This window comes from Lentinus tigrinus, assembly GCF_003813185.1.
Source record: "Lentinus tigrinus ALCF2SS1-7 unplaced genomic scaffold L226scaffold_6, whole genome shotgun sequence".
Classification (NCBI taxonomy): Eukaryota; Fungi; Basidiomycota; class Agaricomycetes; order Polyporales; family Polyporaceae; genus Lentinus; species Lentinus tigrinus.
In genome coordinates, this window is record NW_027137915.1 from 504,233 (window position 1) to 520,040 (window position 15,808).

General features: G+C 54.1%; 5 protein-coding genes across 5 annotated transcripts; 4 read left to right on the forward strand and 1 right to left on the reverse strand.

Moving 5' to 3' along the window:
* Window positions 1-31: 31 nt before the first annotated feature.
* Window positions 32-2,387, reverse strand: L226DRAFT_532320 (CyP450 monooxygenase). Its single transcript, XM_067680236.1, has 10 exons — window positions 2,138-2,387; window positions 1,949-2,078; window positions 1,695-1,883; window positions 1,365-1,629; window positions 1,180-1,303; window positions 1,111-1,124; window positions 777-1,048; window positions 584-712; window positions 366-509; window positions 32-296 (listed from the first exon to the last, which is right to left on the reverse strand). Exons 1-10 carry the CDS (start codon window positions 2,346-2,348, stop codon window positions 209-211), a joined length of 1,566 nt encoding a protein of 521 aa, XP_067538111.1. The 5' UTR covers window positions 2,349-2,387; the 3' UTR covers window positions 32-208.
* Window positions 2,388-4,267: 1,880 nt separating this feature from the next.
* L226DRAFT_325206 (cytochrome P450) lies at window positions 4,268-6,729 on the forward strand. Its single transcript, XM_067673929.1, has 11 exons — window positions 4,268-4,385; window positions 4,458-4,739; window positions 4,797-4,926; window positions 4,981-5,169; window positions 5,223-5,484; window positions 5,544-5,667; window positions 5,730-5,743; window positions 5,800-6,071; window positions 6,122-6,250; window positions 6,307-6,450; window positions 6,504-6,729. The coding sequence occupies exons 2-11, from the start codon at window positions 4,526-4,528 to the stop codon at window positions 6,604-6,606; spliced, it is 1,581 nt and encodes a 526-aa protein (XP_067538112.1). The 5' UTR covers window positions 4,268-4,385; window positions 4,458-4,525; the 3' UTR covers window positions 6,607-6,729.
* A 286-nt stretch (window positions 6,730-7,015) lies between these two features.
* On the forward strand, window positions 7,016-9,391 carry L226DRAFT_482190 (cytochrome P450). Its single transcript, XM_067676959.1, has 10 exons — window positions 7,016-7,306; window positions 7,364-7,493; window positions 7,550-7,738; window positions 7,801-8,062; window positions 8,129-8,252; window positions 8,311-8,324; window positions 8,381-8,652; window positions 8,704-8,832; window positions 8,891-9,034; window positions 9,084-9,391. The coding sequence occupies exons 1-10, from the start codon at window positions 7,102-7,104 to the stop codon at window positions 9,184-9,186; spliced, it is 1,572 nt and encodes a 523-aa protein (XP_067538113.1). The 5' UTR covers window positions 7,016-7,101; the 3' UTR covers window positions 9,187-9,391.
* A 236-nt stretch (window positions 9,392-9,627) lies between these two features.
* L226DRAFT_532324 (p450-domain-containing protein) lies at window positions 9,628-11,025 on the forward strand. The gene is made up of 7 exons (XM_067680237.1): window positions 9,628-9,719; window positions 9,771-9,902; window positions 9,970-9,983; window positions 10,040-10,311; window positions 10,366-10,493; window positions 10,554-10,697; window positions 10,756-11,025. The coding sequence occupies exons 4-6, from the start codon at window positions 10,073-10,075 to the stop codon at window positions 10,673-10,675; spliced, it is 489 nt and encodes a 162-aa protein (XP_067538114.1). The 5' UTR covers window positions 9,628-9,719; window positions 9,771-9,902; window positions 9,970-9,983; window positions 10,040-10,072; the 3' UTR covers window positions 10,676-10,697; window positions 10,756-11,025.
* Window positions 11,026-12,051: 1,026 nt separating this feature from the next.
* On the forward strand, window positions 12,052-14,835 carry L226DRAFT_532325 (CyP450 monooxygenase). The gene is made up of 10 exons (XM_067680238.1): window positions 12,052-12,625; window positions 12,687-12,816; window positions 12,868-13,056; window positions 13,113-13,374; window positions 13,424-13,547; window positions 13,606-13,619; window positions 13,676-13,947; window positions 14,000-14,128; window positions 14,189-14,332; window positions 14,392-14,835. The coding sequence occupies exons 1-10, from the start codon at window positions 12,415-12,417 to the stop codon at window positions 14,486-14,488; spliced, it is 1,572 nt and encodes a 523-aa protein (XP_067538115.1). The 5' UTR covers window positions 12,052-12,414; the 3' UTR covers window positions 14,489-14,835.
* The last annotated feature ends 973 nt before the right edge of the window (window positions 14,836-15,808 follow it).

The following is a 15,808-nucleotide window of genomic DNA, read 5'->3' on the forward strand; positions in this document are numbered from 1 at the left end:
TACACGAAGGTGCCCGATGGCAAGTAGACATTGCTGATGACATATAAGGTTCGTCCATATACTCCAAAAGCCACGGTGAGACCGTTCATCGGCGGCTGGACAATCGGCGTATCGCCAGGTAACGTACATTCTTTCCGACGGAGGAGTCGATGTAGGTGCCGTGACGTGATCATACAGTGGGCGGACCGCGACTACGACCAGTGAAGTCCTAGGACTCGTCGCGCTCGCCATTGTCTATCAGGCACTCCGCTTGTGCGGATCGAGGTTTGATTGTGCAGCGGCAGTTTTCCGGGTACCTGTCAGTACGGGTGCTGTGAGCGTAGTCCCGAATACAGGTGCACGATTGGGAAAGGGGCAATGCTTACGAGAGGATGCCATCCTTCATCTTCGGCTCGACGTTAATTACCTCTCCGCGCTCGTCAAGCGGGGGTCCGATGTCGAAGACGTGCAGTACGCGCGCGATGTTGACGAACAGCGCGGCCTCCGCGAAATGCCTCCCTGGGCATATCCTACATATGCCCGAGCAACGGCGGGGACATGAGTGAGCTCCTTCCGTAGGATACGAGGTGGAAGAGAGACTGACCTCCTTCCGAAGCCGAAGGCGGCGGTACCGGGATCCCGTACATCAGGATTGAGTTTCCCATCCTTGATGAACCGCTCGGGAAGGAAGCGTTCGGGCTCAGGGTATTCTTCTTGGTCGTGCAAAACCGCCCTAGCCACATAACGAAGACGTCAGGAGATGGTCCGCCAGAGTGGTGCAAAAATAGCAGACCCACCATACGTTCGCGAAGACGACAGTTCCGGCAGGAATGAAGTAGCCCTCATACTCATCGTCCTCGGTCACGGCATGGGGGATGCCCATGGGCGTCGCATTCTGCCACCGGAGGCACTCCTTGATGATGGCCTCAATGTAGGGCAGGTCATCACGGTCTGAGTGGTCCGGGAGGCGATTGGGGCCGACGACCGCGTGCAACTCCGCCTGCGCCTTCGCTCGTACCTCGAGATGAAGGGACATGGCGAGGAAGAACGTCTGGAACGTCGAGATCGTCTATCCGATGGTCGTCTATGTCAGCAAAGCGCACGATCCCGCGACACTCTTCGCTCACTGACCGTATCGGCTCCGCCTGCGGCGTACATGGCCTTCAGAACATGCAACAGGCCCGGAAGGACGGTACGTACCTGCATAGGCTATCGCTGCTACGTTCTTGGCGATCTGCTCTTCGTCGGAAACAAGGGGGTCGTCCGATTGGGTGAAATCGCTGAGGATGCTGTTGACGACGGACGGCGGCGGGGAGCCGTCCTTCTGTCAAAATTCCTATGTTAAGGCACGCAGATATCCTTGAACACCAGTAGCCGACACCTACGATGTGAGCCTTCGCCTGCGCAAAGGGAAGGTCGACCATTGCATGCGATGCATCGCGCCATTTCTTGAGCCTAGTCTGGAAGCCTGCACCGGGGAACCATGCGGGGACATGGCGGAGAAAGGGGAAGTACTCGACGAGGAAGGCACCAGGCGTCAGGCCCTCTGCGACGCCTTCCATGGCCACCTCGATGATCTCGATTAGTTTGTCTCCGCGTTCGGCGATGTCGATCCCATACACAACCTTGAGAATACTGGCGGCGAACGTGCTTCATGTCCGACGACGGGTTAGCGAGGGAACTTCCAGCAATTTAATGTTTGAGACCTGACGTACTGGCGTATGTGCTCCTCGAGCCGCTCAGGGCAGGTCAGCAGTTTGCCCAGGAAGGCGCGGGAGACGTCCCCTTGGATCGCGTTATACTTAGAGATAACGCCGGGGTGAAAGTGCTGCCAGAATAGTCGCCGGTGGCGACGCCAGTACTGACCGTAGGGCATGAAGCCGAAGTCGAAGTCCCAGCCGATCCTGTCAAGCATGCTCAAGCATGAGCCACTGGAGGGAATATGACATGCGTCGTCGCGGACACGTACAAGTCGAACATCGGCGATTGTGGCCGGTCTGAGTAGTTCACAGACCGTTTCTCGAGGAGTTCAAAGACTACTTTGGCGTTTCCGAGGATCATCAGGGACTGTCCCAGTACCCTGAAAAATAAGACATCGCCTACTTCCATGGAGCACTCAGCTATGTGGTTGACGTTGTACAACGGAGAGCATACGTACCGTATCTTACAGACAAATCCCGATAGGCCTCCCATGGCATTGACTTGGGTATGTCGAGCAAGTTGCCGACGACGGGGAAGGGCTGAGGACCTGGCGGGAGAGGCCTACCCTTGGAGCGTGCCCTCCAGCTGAGCCTAGAGTGGATATAGCGGATGATGAGGATGAGGCCACATAGGGCCGCAGCTAGAGCTGAAGTGGGTGAAAGGGCCATGGTGTTGCCGGGTGCTCTGCCCGCACAACGGTCCCATTCTTATCACAATCCGGCGAGACGCCTGTGGTTGAACGCTCGAAAGGGTGTCCACGCAGCCCAAACGACGTACCAGGGGGACTCTGCGGATGACATCAATATGGGTTCCGCCCAAAATCCCGCCGAGGAGCACGCTCTCGACCCACATGCAAGTCAGGATAAGGGAGGTGAATAGCTTATTTGAGAACTCACCGGAGACATGTTCCAACACGCGAGAGTTAGGCTGACTTCAATTGCAACCCATTTAACCTAAAGTGTCGACAGACGGCAGTTGGGCACACCCCGGTAGCTAGACACCGTTGCAACTTCCGGGCAAACGACGGCCCAAAGAACGGAGATGATGCCGTGAAAGTGCGATGAGTCTGTAGAATGATGGGGTAGGATCTTGCAAGAATAAGAGCAGCTGACTGGTCTGTGAACGCTGATGGACAACGAGAAAAACTCGGAACCGACCATTTGGGTCTAGAATGTTATCTGTGGGGAAACGGAACCGATGAGGGTTTGTAGATCAGACGCGGCATGTACACGGTGAACCTTACGCAGGGTGATGGCATGCGGACACAATGCGGTTCTATGAGATCAAAGTCAGCGAATACCACGATGGAGACGGAAGTTGGAGCTGACGGTCGATACAATGACAGGACCGTCCCAGCACACCACATGCTGCTGGCTCCCAGCCCCATCTCGCTTCTGTGCGATAGTATCAAGCCGATAGGGTGATGTTCAGCGGGTGAGGATCAATAGACACAGGAGCGTAAGACGATTGAAGGCACTGGCGAACCGTGTAAGGGAGATCATTGAAGCCTTCAGCCTGCGTCCGGGCGGGCATTGATATTTGTATCTGACGGAGCCTCCCAACGCGTCGCATTACATGAGATAGCAGATAAAGACGACTTTGTGCCACATGTGAGAGTGGTCCCGTAGTACTCTTGAGTGGACGGTATGCATATGGGCTCGGGGGTCGAGGTACTGTACATGCGAAGATCGCACATACTCTGCTCTTGCAACACTCTAGCACCGGAATACCATAATAGAAGTACTGACCGGATGTCAGTTGAGGCTTGGTGGGCATGCGAGCAAGGACCTAGGTTCTGATATTATGACCGTGACGCAGCGAGTTGTGAGCTGAGCTACTATTCACTTACCATGCCCCCAAAGACCGCGAAGAGAGAAACGACAAGATTTGAAACACGGATAATTGGCAGGAATATATTTCACCTCGAGTTGAGGACCGTTCGGAGCGTGTGGCACGTCGGGAGGAGTCCGGGAGGAGAGAACGACGCTGGTTCCCAAAAAGGTGCGCAGCGCTTAGGTCCCGTGCCTTGAGCGGGCCCAGCCTTGCAGATTCCGCTTAGCTTGCCACGAGCTCTCTTGCTTTGACCATCCACCTGTGCTGTCTCTTCCTATTTCAAAGATCTCGAGGACGCCACGCCAAACACACGCTCTTGGTATTGAAACTACATAGAATTGGTCGAGGACTCTCGAAGCACATAGATCGCCAAGCATTTAGCTGGGTGCCGCCTACTGCGACCACTTACCTCGTTGACGACCATCGACTCAATTTGCTGGGTACTAAAACAATACTTGGTCCGAAGATGTGAGTCCCCGGACGTGATGTGCCTCCCAAATTTCCAACTGATCTGAGGTGTCTTCACAGATGGAGCTGTAACGCTGTAACGTCAAGACGAGTTTGCTGAACATGTTAATGCAGCGAACGCACCCTCTCTATTTGCAACAGTACGATAGCGCCAGTCTGGGCTCTCGCAGATAGAATGAGCTGAGAGCGCAGTCCTCAGTCAAACACAAGCTGGCAGCATAACGGCGTTCCGGTCCGGTGCGGAGTTCGTGCAGCGGCATGCTGTATCTTTCCATGACAGTATTTGCTATCACCGCTTGCGAGAAAGATAGTCACGACTTGTGCTCGGTATTGCCTTGCCACGCATGGACGTCTTTTGCCAATTCCTGGCTGTCGTCGCTGATGTACCACCATCTTCAGTCAAGGTGAGTACAATATTTTCCCACAGTACCGGAAGGTCAAGCCTCATGGCTAGTACTGACGGGATATATGAACAGCGTGTTGCCTCTACGTATACGAATTCTTCCGTGGAGACCCCCCTCAGTCCCTACGCATATCAGTCGGGATGACGGCTTTAACCTTCTCGGATATGCCACCTTGGGTCTTTGTCCCGATTTTCCTCGCTGTTACGTATGTACTATCCCATGCAAGATGGCTTCAGCGTACTCGCGGACGTCCGCTACCCCCTGGACCTAAAGCCATACCATTCATCGGGAACGTGGCGCATATGCGCAAGTTACAGCCATGGCTCGCGCACCGGGAGCTCTGCGAAAAGTACGGTACGTGACGAGAGTCGATAACCAGGGAGCCGCTTTCCGCTCACTGGATTTGCACAGGCGAGCTCGTGTATATTCCAGTCATGGGTCAATCCATCGCGATCCTCGGAAGTCCTAGGGTTCTGTCCGACCTTCTGGAGAAACGTTCTGCGGTCACTTCCGACCATCCACAATCGCCGCTTATTCCGCTGTGCGTTGTTATCGAGGTTGTCTGTATGATAACGATTCTGATGCAGCCCATCAGTGCCGGCCAAAATGGCAACTTCTCGCTCATGGCGTATACCCCGTGGTGGCGACGTCATAGGCGCGCGTTCTGGCAGTATTTCTTCCCGGCAGCATCCGAACAATACCGACCCATACAGTGCAAGTCGACTCAGGTGTTCCTGCGGAAACTGCTCGATGACCCGACACACCTCGTCGATCATATACGATAGTGAGTACTATCGCCCCATCGTCTCTTGTACACTAGCTGGAGGCGCATTGCAGTTCCTTCACGTCTTCCATCGTCAAGATCATTTATGGATTCGACGTCGCAGAGAAGAATGACAAGTGCGTCATGATGATGGAGAAGGCCCTGGAAGGCGGAGAGGCATTCGTACCTGGAAAGTACTATGTCGAGTTCCTCCCGTTTCTCCGCCATATCCCGGGATGGGTACCTGGGGCCGGATTCCAGAAGGATTTCGCCCGGTGGCGAAACGCAGCGCAGTGGGTGCGTAACGCCATGGTTGAGAAGACGCAGGAAGGAATGGTGGGTCACTCACTCAGTTCGTGCAGGGTGATTTACGCCTGATCCTTGGCCTATTCTAGACAGACGGTAGCACGTCCCAGTCCGTTGTAGCACAACTCATAGGAAGGATCGACGAGAAAGACTCGACTAAAGCTTCGGAAGAACTCGATATCGTGAAGAACGTTGCATTGACTTCGTATGAAGGTGCAGTAGTACCTCATTACTCGGGGTTCCGTCGCTGACGCCTCGCTCTGCACTTTCACAAGGCGGCGCAGATACTGCAAGTCTCATCGCACTCATTACCTTGATATATGCACTGATTCGTAGATGATCCAGACATATTCCACCCTACAGACCTTCTTCGTCGCTATGGCGATGTTCCCAGACGTGCAGAAGAAAGCGCAAGCGGAACTGGATGCTGTTGTTGGTCCAGACCGTCTACCGGACCACAGTGACCGCGCCGATCTTCCATACATCAACGCGCTCGTCAAGGAGGCTGTGCGATGGGCTCCAGCGCTGCCGTTCAGCATTCCTCATCGATCGATCCAGGATATAGTGTACGATGGATACTTCATCCCATCCGGGACGATTCTCATCCCGAACACTTGGTACGTGCCACATCTAAGTAGTTTCCAGCTTGTACTCATAGCTTGCGCAGGGCTTGCCTGCATGATCCGGAGGCTTATCCCGACCCGGAACGCTTCATGCCTGAGCGTTTCCTCAAGGGCGGCAAGCTGGATCCTGATGTCTGTGACCCCGGTCGCTTTGCGTTCGGCTACGGACGGAGGTGAGCTCGTTGAGTACTCATATGTTGTGCGTTGACGAGTTCATGATTGTATGCAGGTTATGTCCGGGCAGGTACTTCGCGGACGCGTCCCTCTTCATCAATATCGCAATGATCTTGCACGTGTTTAATATCGACCCGCCGCTCGACGAAGATGGAAGAGCAGTACCTATGGAGCTGAAGATGACAAGCAGCATTGTCTCGTGCGTGCACCCTTTATCCGTTCCGTGTGTCAGAACTGACCGAATGTATTCAGTTATCCGGAGGACTGCCGTTGCACGATCACGCCGCGTTCTGAGCAGGCTAGACAGCTGATACTTGCTAATACTCCTCATGTAGGCATAGGCACTCATGCATGACTGTACAATACGCGATGTCAGCCAAAGTTGCGGAGTACCGGCTATACGATTGAAGAGTTTATCGCGAAGCGCGCCTTGAGCGCCATGCCCGGTGCTTGGATACCAGCTCCGGGCTTAAGAAGCAAGCCGGTTAAAAGCGGTCTCACGCCAGAACGGTCAGCGGTTTCAATCGTGGTGTACCAGCTGGGCTCTCTGTCTGCGGAGCGTTCGGTATGGGGTGCCTTCGTTCTGATAGAGTTTGCCGCAGAAACTCCCAGAAGCGCATCCTGGTCCAGTCACACAAGGTATCGCTCATTTTAGGAGCCATTTTCAAGCAACTCGGTGCATCCATGATGCCCCAGGCTCCCACCTGCGTGAGTACCTCCGACGTGACCGGGAAGTCGCGCCTCTGATGCGGACGTCCAAGGAGTATTTGAGCGTCGCCGACTCGTACCTCCCATAGGACCTATCCACGAAATCATCCGTCTTCACCCCGCCAACTCAATAGGATCCGTAATGGAAGCAACGACCATGCCCACTTGGGCTATCGCTCTCATCCTCTTCGTCTTCTCGTACGCGCTCTCTCTCGCGAAATGGCATCGCCGCAGTCGTGGACTTCCCCTACCGCCCGGACCCAAGGCGTGGCCGTTTATCGGGAACATAGCTCATATGCGCAAATCGCACCCTTGGAAGTCGCATCGGGAGCTCTGTGAGATATATGGTAAGCATACGTCTGCAATCGTCGAGCTTGCTCCCTGCTAATCATCCTGACGTCCAGGCGAGATTGTAAACTTGCCCGCGATGGGCCAATCCATCATGATCCTCGGAAGCGCCCAAGTGCTCTCCGAGCTCTTGGACAAACGCTCTGCGATCACCTCAGACAGGCCGCAATCTGCTCTCATTCCACTGTAAGGCCATCCTGTGTACTACATGCACTCACTGATACTCATCGAGCCTCCGCCAGTGCTGGGCAAACAGGCAACTTCTCCCAATTGCAGTACGGTCCCTGGTGGCGACGCCATCGGCGCGCGTTTTGGCAGTTCTTCTTCCCGGCAGCTTCCGAGCGGTATCGATCCATCCAGAGCAGGTCAACTCAGGTCTTCCTCCGGAAGCTGCTTGATGATCCAGAGCACGTTGTCGAGCATATACGCTAGTGAGGTTTTATGTTGTGTTCTCTTCTCATACCCGCACTCAAGACTGGGTGTCGCATTGCAGCTCCTTCACGTCTGCTATCGTCAAGATCATCTACGGTCTCGATGTCGCAGAGAAGAACGATCAGTCTGTCGCCATGATGGAGAAGAACCTCGAAGCGGGTGAAGCGTTTATCCCTGGAACTTACTATGTCGAGTTCCTCCCTTTCCTCCGCTATGTACCTGCGTGGGTGCCTGGAGCGGGATTCCAGAAGGACTTCGCAGCTTGGCGTTATGCGGCGGAGTGGGTCAGGAACGTTTTGGTCGAGAAGACGAAGCAGGGAATGGTATGTCGTCCTCAGTTTGTGGGAGCTACTGCGTAGTTGACCTCCGAGTCTGCTATACTATGCTAGGCGGATGGTGGGACGTCCCAGTCGATTGTGGCACAGCTAGTTGGGAAACTGGACGAGGAAGATCCGCCCCGCGCTGCCGAAGATTTTGAGATTGTGAAAAATGTGTCGTTTACCACATATGAAGGTGCGGATGTGTCCCTCAAGGTTTGTTGAGTGGTATTAATGCTCCCTCCGTAACATAGGTGGCGCAGACACTGTAAGTTCTCATCGCATCCCGGTATTGTTCGACATAGGCTCACCAAGAACGTACAGACATATTCGACTATACAAACCTTCTTCGTGGCGATGGCGCTTTATCCAGATGTGCAGAAGAAAGCGCAGGCGGAACTCGACGCTGTCATCGGCCCGAACCGTCTACCGGAACACAGTGATCGAGCCGACCTACCGTACATCAATGCTCTTGTCAAGGAATCATTGCGGTGGGCACCGGCATTACCCTTCAGCCTTCCTCATCGTTCGATCGAGGACATGGAGTACGACGGGTACTTCATCCCAGCAGGAACCGTTCTGCTCCCCAACACTTGGTGAGATGCTTCACTCTATCGTTCGTGACATTGTGCTCATTCTGGCTGCAGGGCATGTCTTCATGATCCGGAGGCTTATCCGGATCCCGACCGTTACATGCCTGAACGGTTCCTCAAGGGCGGCAAGCTGAATCCCGACGTCTGCGATCCTGCCCGCTTCGCGTTCGGGTATGGACGGAGGTAAGATGGACTATTGGACGGCAGTCGCGAACGTGGACTGAATGACCGGACTTCACAGAAACTGTCCCGGGAGATATTTCGCCGATGCGTCTCTCTTCCTCAACATCGCGATGCTCTTGCATGTCTTTAACATCACGCCGCCCCTCGACAAAGATGGAGTTCCAGAACACATGGAGCTGAAGATGACAAGCACAACTATCTCGTGGGTATAGTCCTGAGTGCGCATACCAGATGCTGACCGAGCTTCCTAGCTATCCTGTGGATTTACGCTGCACGATCAAACCTCGCTCTGAGTGGGCCCGACAGCTGATCCTCGCAAATGCTCCTCAGGCTAATGCGGAGACTCACGCATGATCGATTGTACAATAGGTACGGCCCATGAGGAATATACATGACAATTGACTTTACAATCACTTCGGAGCCTGTTCAAGCACATCGCTTGCGAGGTGGGTCGAGGAGCGTCAACAGCTTGAGTTCTGATAAAGCATGGTCGCACGCTGAACACGGCTGGGCGGAAAGCCCGCCTTCTCTAATATAATTCACCGCAGCCTCTCCCCCCCAAATCGGACCCTCGTTCACAATGCGCGACCCACTTCGGCAGCCGTGTTCACGGCTCCGAGCAGACTGATTGCTGACTCTGCAGCAGCGGATGTGTGATGAATTCCAACCTGACAAGGAGGCGCTTTCGAGCCCAGGAGTATATGAACGTGGTACGTCCCAGTACTCGTAGCGGACTCATCCACCTACAGCTTTCCCCGTCGCACGATGGAATTGGTTGTTACGGACATACCCACTTGGGCCATATCCCTCGTACTTCTCATCTTCTCACACGTTTTCTCGCGCGAAGTGGTACCGACGCAGTCGCGGAGAAGACGAAGGATGGGATGGTGCGCCTAGCCTCACAGTACGCAGACTGGGAGTACTGATTGATGTACCAGGTTTCTAGGTGGACGGCCGGACGTCCCAGTATGTAATTGCGCAATTGATAGAACGGCTGGACAAGGGAGACTCGTCCGATGTCTATGAAGAGCTGGAGATCGCAAAGAACGTTGGACTGACTTCATATGCAGGTGCGGCCAGTCCCAACCACATTCTTGCATGGACACTGACACTGACGTCTTCTCGAACCTTGTACAGCCGGAGCAGATACGGTGCGCGGATTCTCCGCACTGTGCTCCTCCATAATACTGAGGGACTCGAATCACAGACATATGCGACGCTCCAGACATTCTTCATCGCCATGGTGCTACATCCAGACGTGCAACAGAGAGCTCAAGCTGAACTCGATACCATTATCGGTCCAGACCGTCTGCCGGACCATGGCGATCGAGCCGACCTGCCGTATATCAACGCTCTCGTCAAGGAGGTCTTGCGATGGGCTCCAGTGGCGCCATTGAGCGTTCCTCATGTAGCCACTGAGGACATCGAGTACAGTGGGTACTTCATCCCAGCCAGGACCGTCTTGATTCCGAATACTTGGTGAGTCTTGAGAGACAAAGGGAATGTTGTACTTTGCTCATGATCATTCGCAAGGCCTGTCTACACGACCCGGAGACGTACCCAGATCCAGAACGCTTCATACCCGACCGTTTCCTCAAGGATGGCAAACTGGATCCCGATGCCCCTGACCCCGCTCGCTTCGCCTTTGGGTATGGGCGAAGGTACGTTCAATGCTCTGACCCTGATCTCTTGAACGCGATCTCATGAGTCCTACCGTGCAGGATCTGCCCTGGAAGATATTTCGCAGATAATTCCCTGTTCATCAACATTGCGATGGTTCTACATGCATTCAATGTCACCCCGCCACTCGACAAGAACGGGGAGCCCATGCACATCGAGTTGAAGATGGCCCAGAGCCTCATATCGTACGTGTTCTCCCTGTTTTCCTACGCGTATGAGCCAGCTCTGACCGACTATACTCAGTTACCCGGAGGACTGTCGCTGCGCTGTCAAGCCACGCTCTGAACAGGCCCGACAGCTGATCCTTGCCAACACTCCTCGTACTGAACCTGAAGTTCATTCCGCGGATTAGACCCATTGTCTCAGAGTAGTGACCATGTTGCCGATGGAGCAATCGCCATACAAATCGTGTCACGCGCCTAGGATGCGAGCCCATGGGTGCTTAGGACCTCAGAGCGTCGAGATTTGAAGCTCATCCCGGTCGGTCGATGCTGGCGGTCATAGCACTGACATGGTAAACATGCGCACAGTGGTTTCCGCGACGTTGTCTGTGTCATGTATTAGTTAGGTATCTTCTGATGGCAGCCTTGACTTACACTAGATGTAGAAGTTTTCCCATTGCCAGAAGCACATGTCCGAGCCGGTCAGCGATGGACCCGGACGTTTACGAGCCCGCTCGCTTTGCATTTGGGTACGGACGAAGGTGCGTTAATCGCACTCTTGCGCCTGTACTGAGCGGCATGTTGCCATAGGATCTATTCCAGCAGGTACTTGTCAGATGCGTCCCTGTTTATCATGAACATTGCATCGGTCTTGCATGCTTGGCTCGATAGGAACGGGAAGGCGAATGTCTACCGGACTAACCGGCCCCGATGTCACAGACTCTTACGGCGCAGTTTCCCCTTCCCCAAATTTCCAGGCGATTCTGACTCCCGTACACGATTGTGTCGCGCGGAGAATGAGCCAAGAAGCTGATTGACCGCAACGCGCCTCCGAGCCCGGGCGAGCCGTAGCGAGACTCCCTTGATCCGTTCTTCGGCGTAGGGATGTATGGCGACATGTCTCGTCTTGTATCCGTTATATCCAGTGGACATGGTGTGTCAAACAAGAGCGGAATCATGCGCATGCACGAGAAGTTCAATTGAAGTTGTCCGAGGGACTCGGAGGGCTCGCGTGAGAGCACCTGATTGTGGAGTTGTTCCGAACCAATGCAAGTTCAGTCGAACCACATATTAGTTCAATTACTTGTGATAAGTTCAACTCCCGCGTCGCGCGGAACCCAGGCGGCGCGCCTGTAACCGTAGCACTTAGGACAACACCTCGCGTCCATCTTCCTCCGCATGCCTACATGCTACAGACTGCTTTGTACGTTTGTACGACATCTCGCCTCCATTTCATCAAGAACCCTCATGGCAGCTTCAATTGTGCAGTCAGAGACCTCTATTCGAATGTTAAAGCAGGTACCCCACCGGCTTGATGACGAGACTCATGCACGAGACGTTGCATCAGAGAACATCTATCGATTGACTTCACGATCTTCGAGCCTGTTCAAATACGTTGGAATCAATCGATTCGAGGTGGGCAGAAACATCGACAGTCGAAGGCCTATAAAGCACTGGCATGGTCACACGCCGGACAACACAGCGCAGAAATTCCGCCTTCTCAATCAGCGCCTCTCCCTGAAAATCTATCGGACCCTCACTGTCCATGTGCGGCCCGCTTCGGTAGCCGTGTGCAAGCCTCCGGACTACTGATTGCTGACGCTCCGGCATCGGACTGCGTGAGTATTTCCGACTCTACCGGGAGGCCTTGATTCTTGGCTTTTCAGCCTACATAGGAGTATAAGAACGTTGTACGGCCCTGCTCATAGTGGTCTGACTACAGCTTCCTCATCGCACAACCATGGAATTGGTTGTTACGGACATGCCCACTTGGGCTGTAGCCGTCGTACTTCTCATCTTCTCATACACTTTTTCTCGCGCGAAGTGGTACCGACGCAGTCGCGGACTTCCCCTGCCTCCTGGGCCCACGTCCTGGCCGTTTCTCGGGAACATATCCGATATGCGCAAGCCACAGCCCTGGAAATCGCATAGGGAACTTTGTCGCAAGTACGGTAAGCGATGTTCGGCACCCGCTCATGAGAACCCTATCCCTTGCTTACCACGGTTGCCTAGGTGAGATTGTATACCTGTCGGTGATGGGCCAATCCATCGCGATCCTCGGGAGCGCTCGAGTACTGTCAGAGCTCCTAGAAAAACGCTCTGCAGTCACTTCAGATCATCCGCAGTCTGTTTTGATTCCCCTGTACGTGTGTCAAAACTTTCCACGGAACCTCGATGCTCATGACGTCTTCAGTACGGGTCAAAGTGGTAACTTCTCCCTAATGCCGCACACCTCGTGGTGGCGACGTCACCGGCGCGCATTCTGGCAATATTTCCTACCAGCCGCAGCTACGCAATACCAGCCCATCCAGTCAAAGTCGACTCAAGTTTTTCTGCGGAAGCTGCTCGATGATCCCGAGGACCTCGTCAACCACATCCGCTAGTACGTCTGTCTGCTACACATCTCCGTACTCATGCTTAAGCCGAGGTTGCTCGCAGCTCTTTCACTGCTGCTGTTGTCAAGATCGTCTACGGCTTCGATGTCGCAGAGAAGAATGACAAGTGTATTGCCATGATGGAGAAAGACCTCGAAGCGGGAGATGCCTTCCTCCCCGGAAGGTACTACGTCGAGTTCCTTCCATTCCTCCGCCATGTACCGTCATGGGTGCCTGGCGCAGGATTCCAGAAGGACTTCGCCGAGTGGCGTCATGCGGCCGAATGGGTTCGGAATGTCATGCTTCAGAAGACGAAGGATGGGATGGTGCGTCAACTCGACTAGATATACTTACCTAGTACTGATTAGGGCCTAGGCGGACGGCCGGACGTCTCAGTCTGTGATTGCGAAACTGATAGAACGGTTGAGCAAGGAAGGCTCGTCCGATGTCTCTGAACAATTGGAGATCGTGAAGAACGTCGGACTGACTTCGTACGCAGGTGCGGCCCAGCCATGTTCTTGCTTGACACTGCTGACGTATTCTCGGATCTCATATAGCCGGAGCAGATACGGTACGCGAAGTCTCCTCACTGTGCTCCTTCATAATACTGAGGGACTCGAATCATAGACATATGCGACGCTCCAGACGTTCTTCGTCGCTATGGTGCTTTACCCAGAAGTGCAGAAGAGAGCTCAAGCCGAGCTCGACGCCAACGTCGGTCCAGACCGTCTACCGGACCACGACGATCGAGCCAACCTGCCTTATATCAACGCTCTCGTCAAAGAGGTCTTGAGATGGGCTCCCGTGTTGCCGTTCAGCATTCCGCATGTAGCCACTGAGGACATCGAGTACGACGGGTACTTCATCCCAGCCGGGACCGTCTTGATTCCGAATACTTGGTGAGTTTGCGAGGTAAGGGGAATACCGTGTTTTGTTCATTATCACTCGCAGGGCGTGTCTACACGATCCGGAGACGTATCCAGATCCGGATCGCTTTATACCCGAGCGTTTCCTCAAGGATGGCAACCTGAACTCTGATGCTCCTGACCCCGCTCGCTTCGCCTTTGGGTATGGGCGAAGGTACGTTCGATGGTCAGACCCTGGTCTTCTGAACGCGATCTCATTAGTCGTACCGTGCAGGATCTGCCCTGGAAGATACTTTGCAGACAATTCGCTATTTATCAACATTGCGATGGTTCTGCATACATTCAATGTCACCCCGCCAGTCGACAAGAACGGGGAGCCCATACACATTGAATTGAAGATGGCCGAGGGCCTCATCTGGTATGTGATACTCTCTTCTTTCCCAACCATATGAGCGAGACCTGACCGACTATACTCAGTTACCCGGAGGATTGTCGCTGCACCATCAAGCCACGCTCTGAACAGGCCCGACAGCTGATCCTCGCCAACGCCCCTCGTACAGAACCTCAAGCCTAGTCCCCTGATAAGACCCCCGTGTTGAATATTGCGATGCAGGTTCTGTATATTTAGGGATGCGAGCATGTCGTTACGACTTCATAGCGTCCAGTTCATGAGCAAATGCCGATCGGTCGACTTGGTCTCCTCGGAGTCACATCCGTAGTGATGGGGGTCCAGATGACTCCACGACTTGAACGCGCTGTCCGTCAGGTCGACAGGTCCCGGGAGCCTTATCCAAGTCTAGTTGCGAATCACTACTTGCGTCATTCACTTACGTCCCCCCGATGTCACCGGTCGCCGCGGGGGATCGAGCACTTGTCTACGCCACTATATACATACAGTACTCATGCTCCATGCAAGCCCGCTATCTTCCCGAACCCAACTCATCCGCACCCGGCCAACTCGATGAATTCGTTGCCGCACATGCACACCAACCTGTTCATAGGCAACTTCAAATTCTTTCGCATGTGCAGGCCGGAGGAGTGAGCGCATGATGTTATCCGATTGAACTCGTGGCCAGTGTACCAGACAGCGACCGAGGCGGGCCTTCAGCTTTAAGCTTCAAGTTCCACGCCATAACGAGACCCTTGCGACTCCAAGTGGTGTTGGGCTGGAGGCTTTGGCAGCACGCCATGGGCCGCCTGAGCGGCTGAGGTGGCAAGCTCACGTAATCGTGTCTTCGTCCCGCGGCTGCGGCGCTAGCCCCAGTCGCGTCCATCTTTCTGCCTACATGCTACAGACTGCTTCATACAGTATACCGCCTCCATTTTGACGAGAAATTTATGTGGCTGCAATGCGCTCAGAAACCTCCAGTCAAATGTCTAAGTTGGTACGCTTGGGAGTTGTCCCCCATCGGCTTGGTGACGAGACTTATTACGAGACATCCGCAGGAGTACCATGCACGCTAGATCGATGGACTCCATGGGACAATTCGACAGCTGACATCCTACATACTGCTGTCTGATTTTATGACGTAGGAACCTCCAGGCATCCATTGGATGGGCCGACATTCAAGATGGCTTGCAGAAACAGCAGTACGGCACAGCGTACAACATGCCGGAGCGTTGACTCTTAACAATTCTCATGACTACTATAACCTACGTCACGAGGTCGAAGTTGGAGGCTCGTGAATCAACAGCTCTGCGCTCGTCAAGCAGATGGGAAACTGGTCTTGCGAGCTACAACGTAACATGGAGCGCTGCTTCGCATGAGAACGCCACGCTTCGCCCCCGCGGCCATCATCGCGTATACCGGTAGATGTCTGGCACGGTGGACTTGAACGTTTGAACCTTACCTGACGGCGCAAGTGCGCCTGTGGCCTGGCATCGAGGCTAGTAC

Bases quoted from the DNA above. Each gene is read 5' to 3' on its own strand.
- L226DRAFT_482190 (XM_067676959.1), top strand. From the start codon at position 7,102: ATGGAAGCAACGACCATGCCCACTTGGGCTATCGCTCTCATCCTCTTC. The intron at 7,307-7,363 runs GTAAGCATACGT...CCTGACGTCCAG, and splicing joins GGAGCTCTGTGAGATATATG to GCGAGATTGTAAACTTGCCC. The intron at 8,653-8,703 runs GTGAGATGCTTC...TTCTGGCTGCAG, and splicing joins GTTCTGCTCCCCAACACTTG to GGCATGTCTTCATGATCCGG.
- L226DRAFT_532325 (XM_067680238.1), top strand. From the start codon at position 12,415: ATGGAATTGGTTGTTACGGACATGCCCACTTGGGCTGTAGCCGTCGTA. The intron at 13,375-13,423 runs GTGCGTCAACTC...ATTAGGGCCTAG, and splicing joins AGAAGACGAAGGATGGGATG to GCGGACGGCCGGACGTCTCA. The intron at 14,333-14,391 runs GTATGTGATACT...GACTATACTCAG, and splicing joins ATGGCCGAGGGCCTCATCTG to TTACCCGGAGGATTGTCGCT.
- L226DRAFT_325206 (XM_067673929.1), top strand. From the start codon at position 4,526: ATGACGGCTTTAACCTTCTCGGATATGCCACCTTGGGTCTTTGTCCCG. The intron at 5,170-5,222 runs GTGAGTACTATC...GGCGCATTGCAG, and splicing joins CTCGTCGATCATATACGATA to TTCCTTCACGTCTTCCATCG. The intron at 6,451-6,503 runs GTGCGTGCACCC...GAATGTATTCAG, and splicing joins ATGACAAGCAGCATTGTCTC to TTATCCGGAGGACTGCCGTT.
- L226DRAFT_532320 (XM_067680236.1), bottom strand. From the start codon at position 2,348: ATGGCCCTTTCACCCACTTCAGCTCTAGCTGCGGCCCTATGTGGCCTC. The intron at 1,884-1,948 runs GTACGTGTCCGC...CATGCTTGACAG, and splicing joins CAATCGCCGATGTTCGACTT to GATCGGCTGGGACTTCGACT. The intron at 713-776 runs GTGGGTCTGCTA...TTATGTGGCTAG, and splicing joins GTCGTCTTCGCGAACGTATG to GGCGGTTTTGCACGACCAAG.
- L226DRAFT_532324 (XM_067680237.1), top strand. From the start codon at position 10,073: ATGGTGCTACATCCAGACGTGCAACAGAGAGCTCAAGCTGAACTCGAT. The intron at 10,312-10,365 runs GTGAGTCTTGAG...ATCATTCGCAAG, and splicing joins GTCTTGATTCCGAATACTTG to GCCTGTCTACACGACCCGGA. The intron at 10,494-10,553 runs GTACGTTCAATG...CCTACCGTGCAG, and splicing joins GCCTTTGGGTATGGGCGAAG to GATCTGCCCTGGAAGATATT.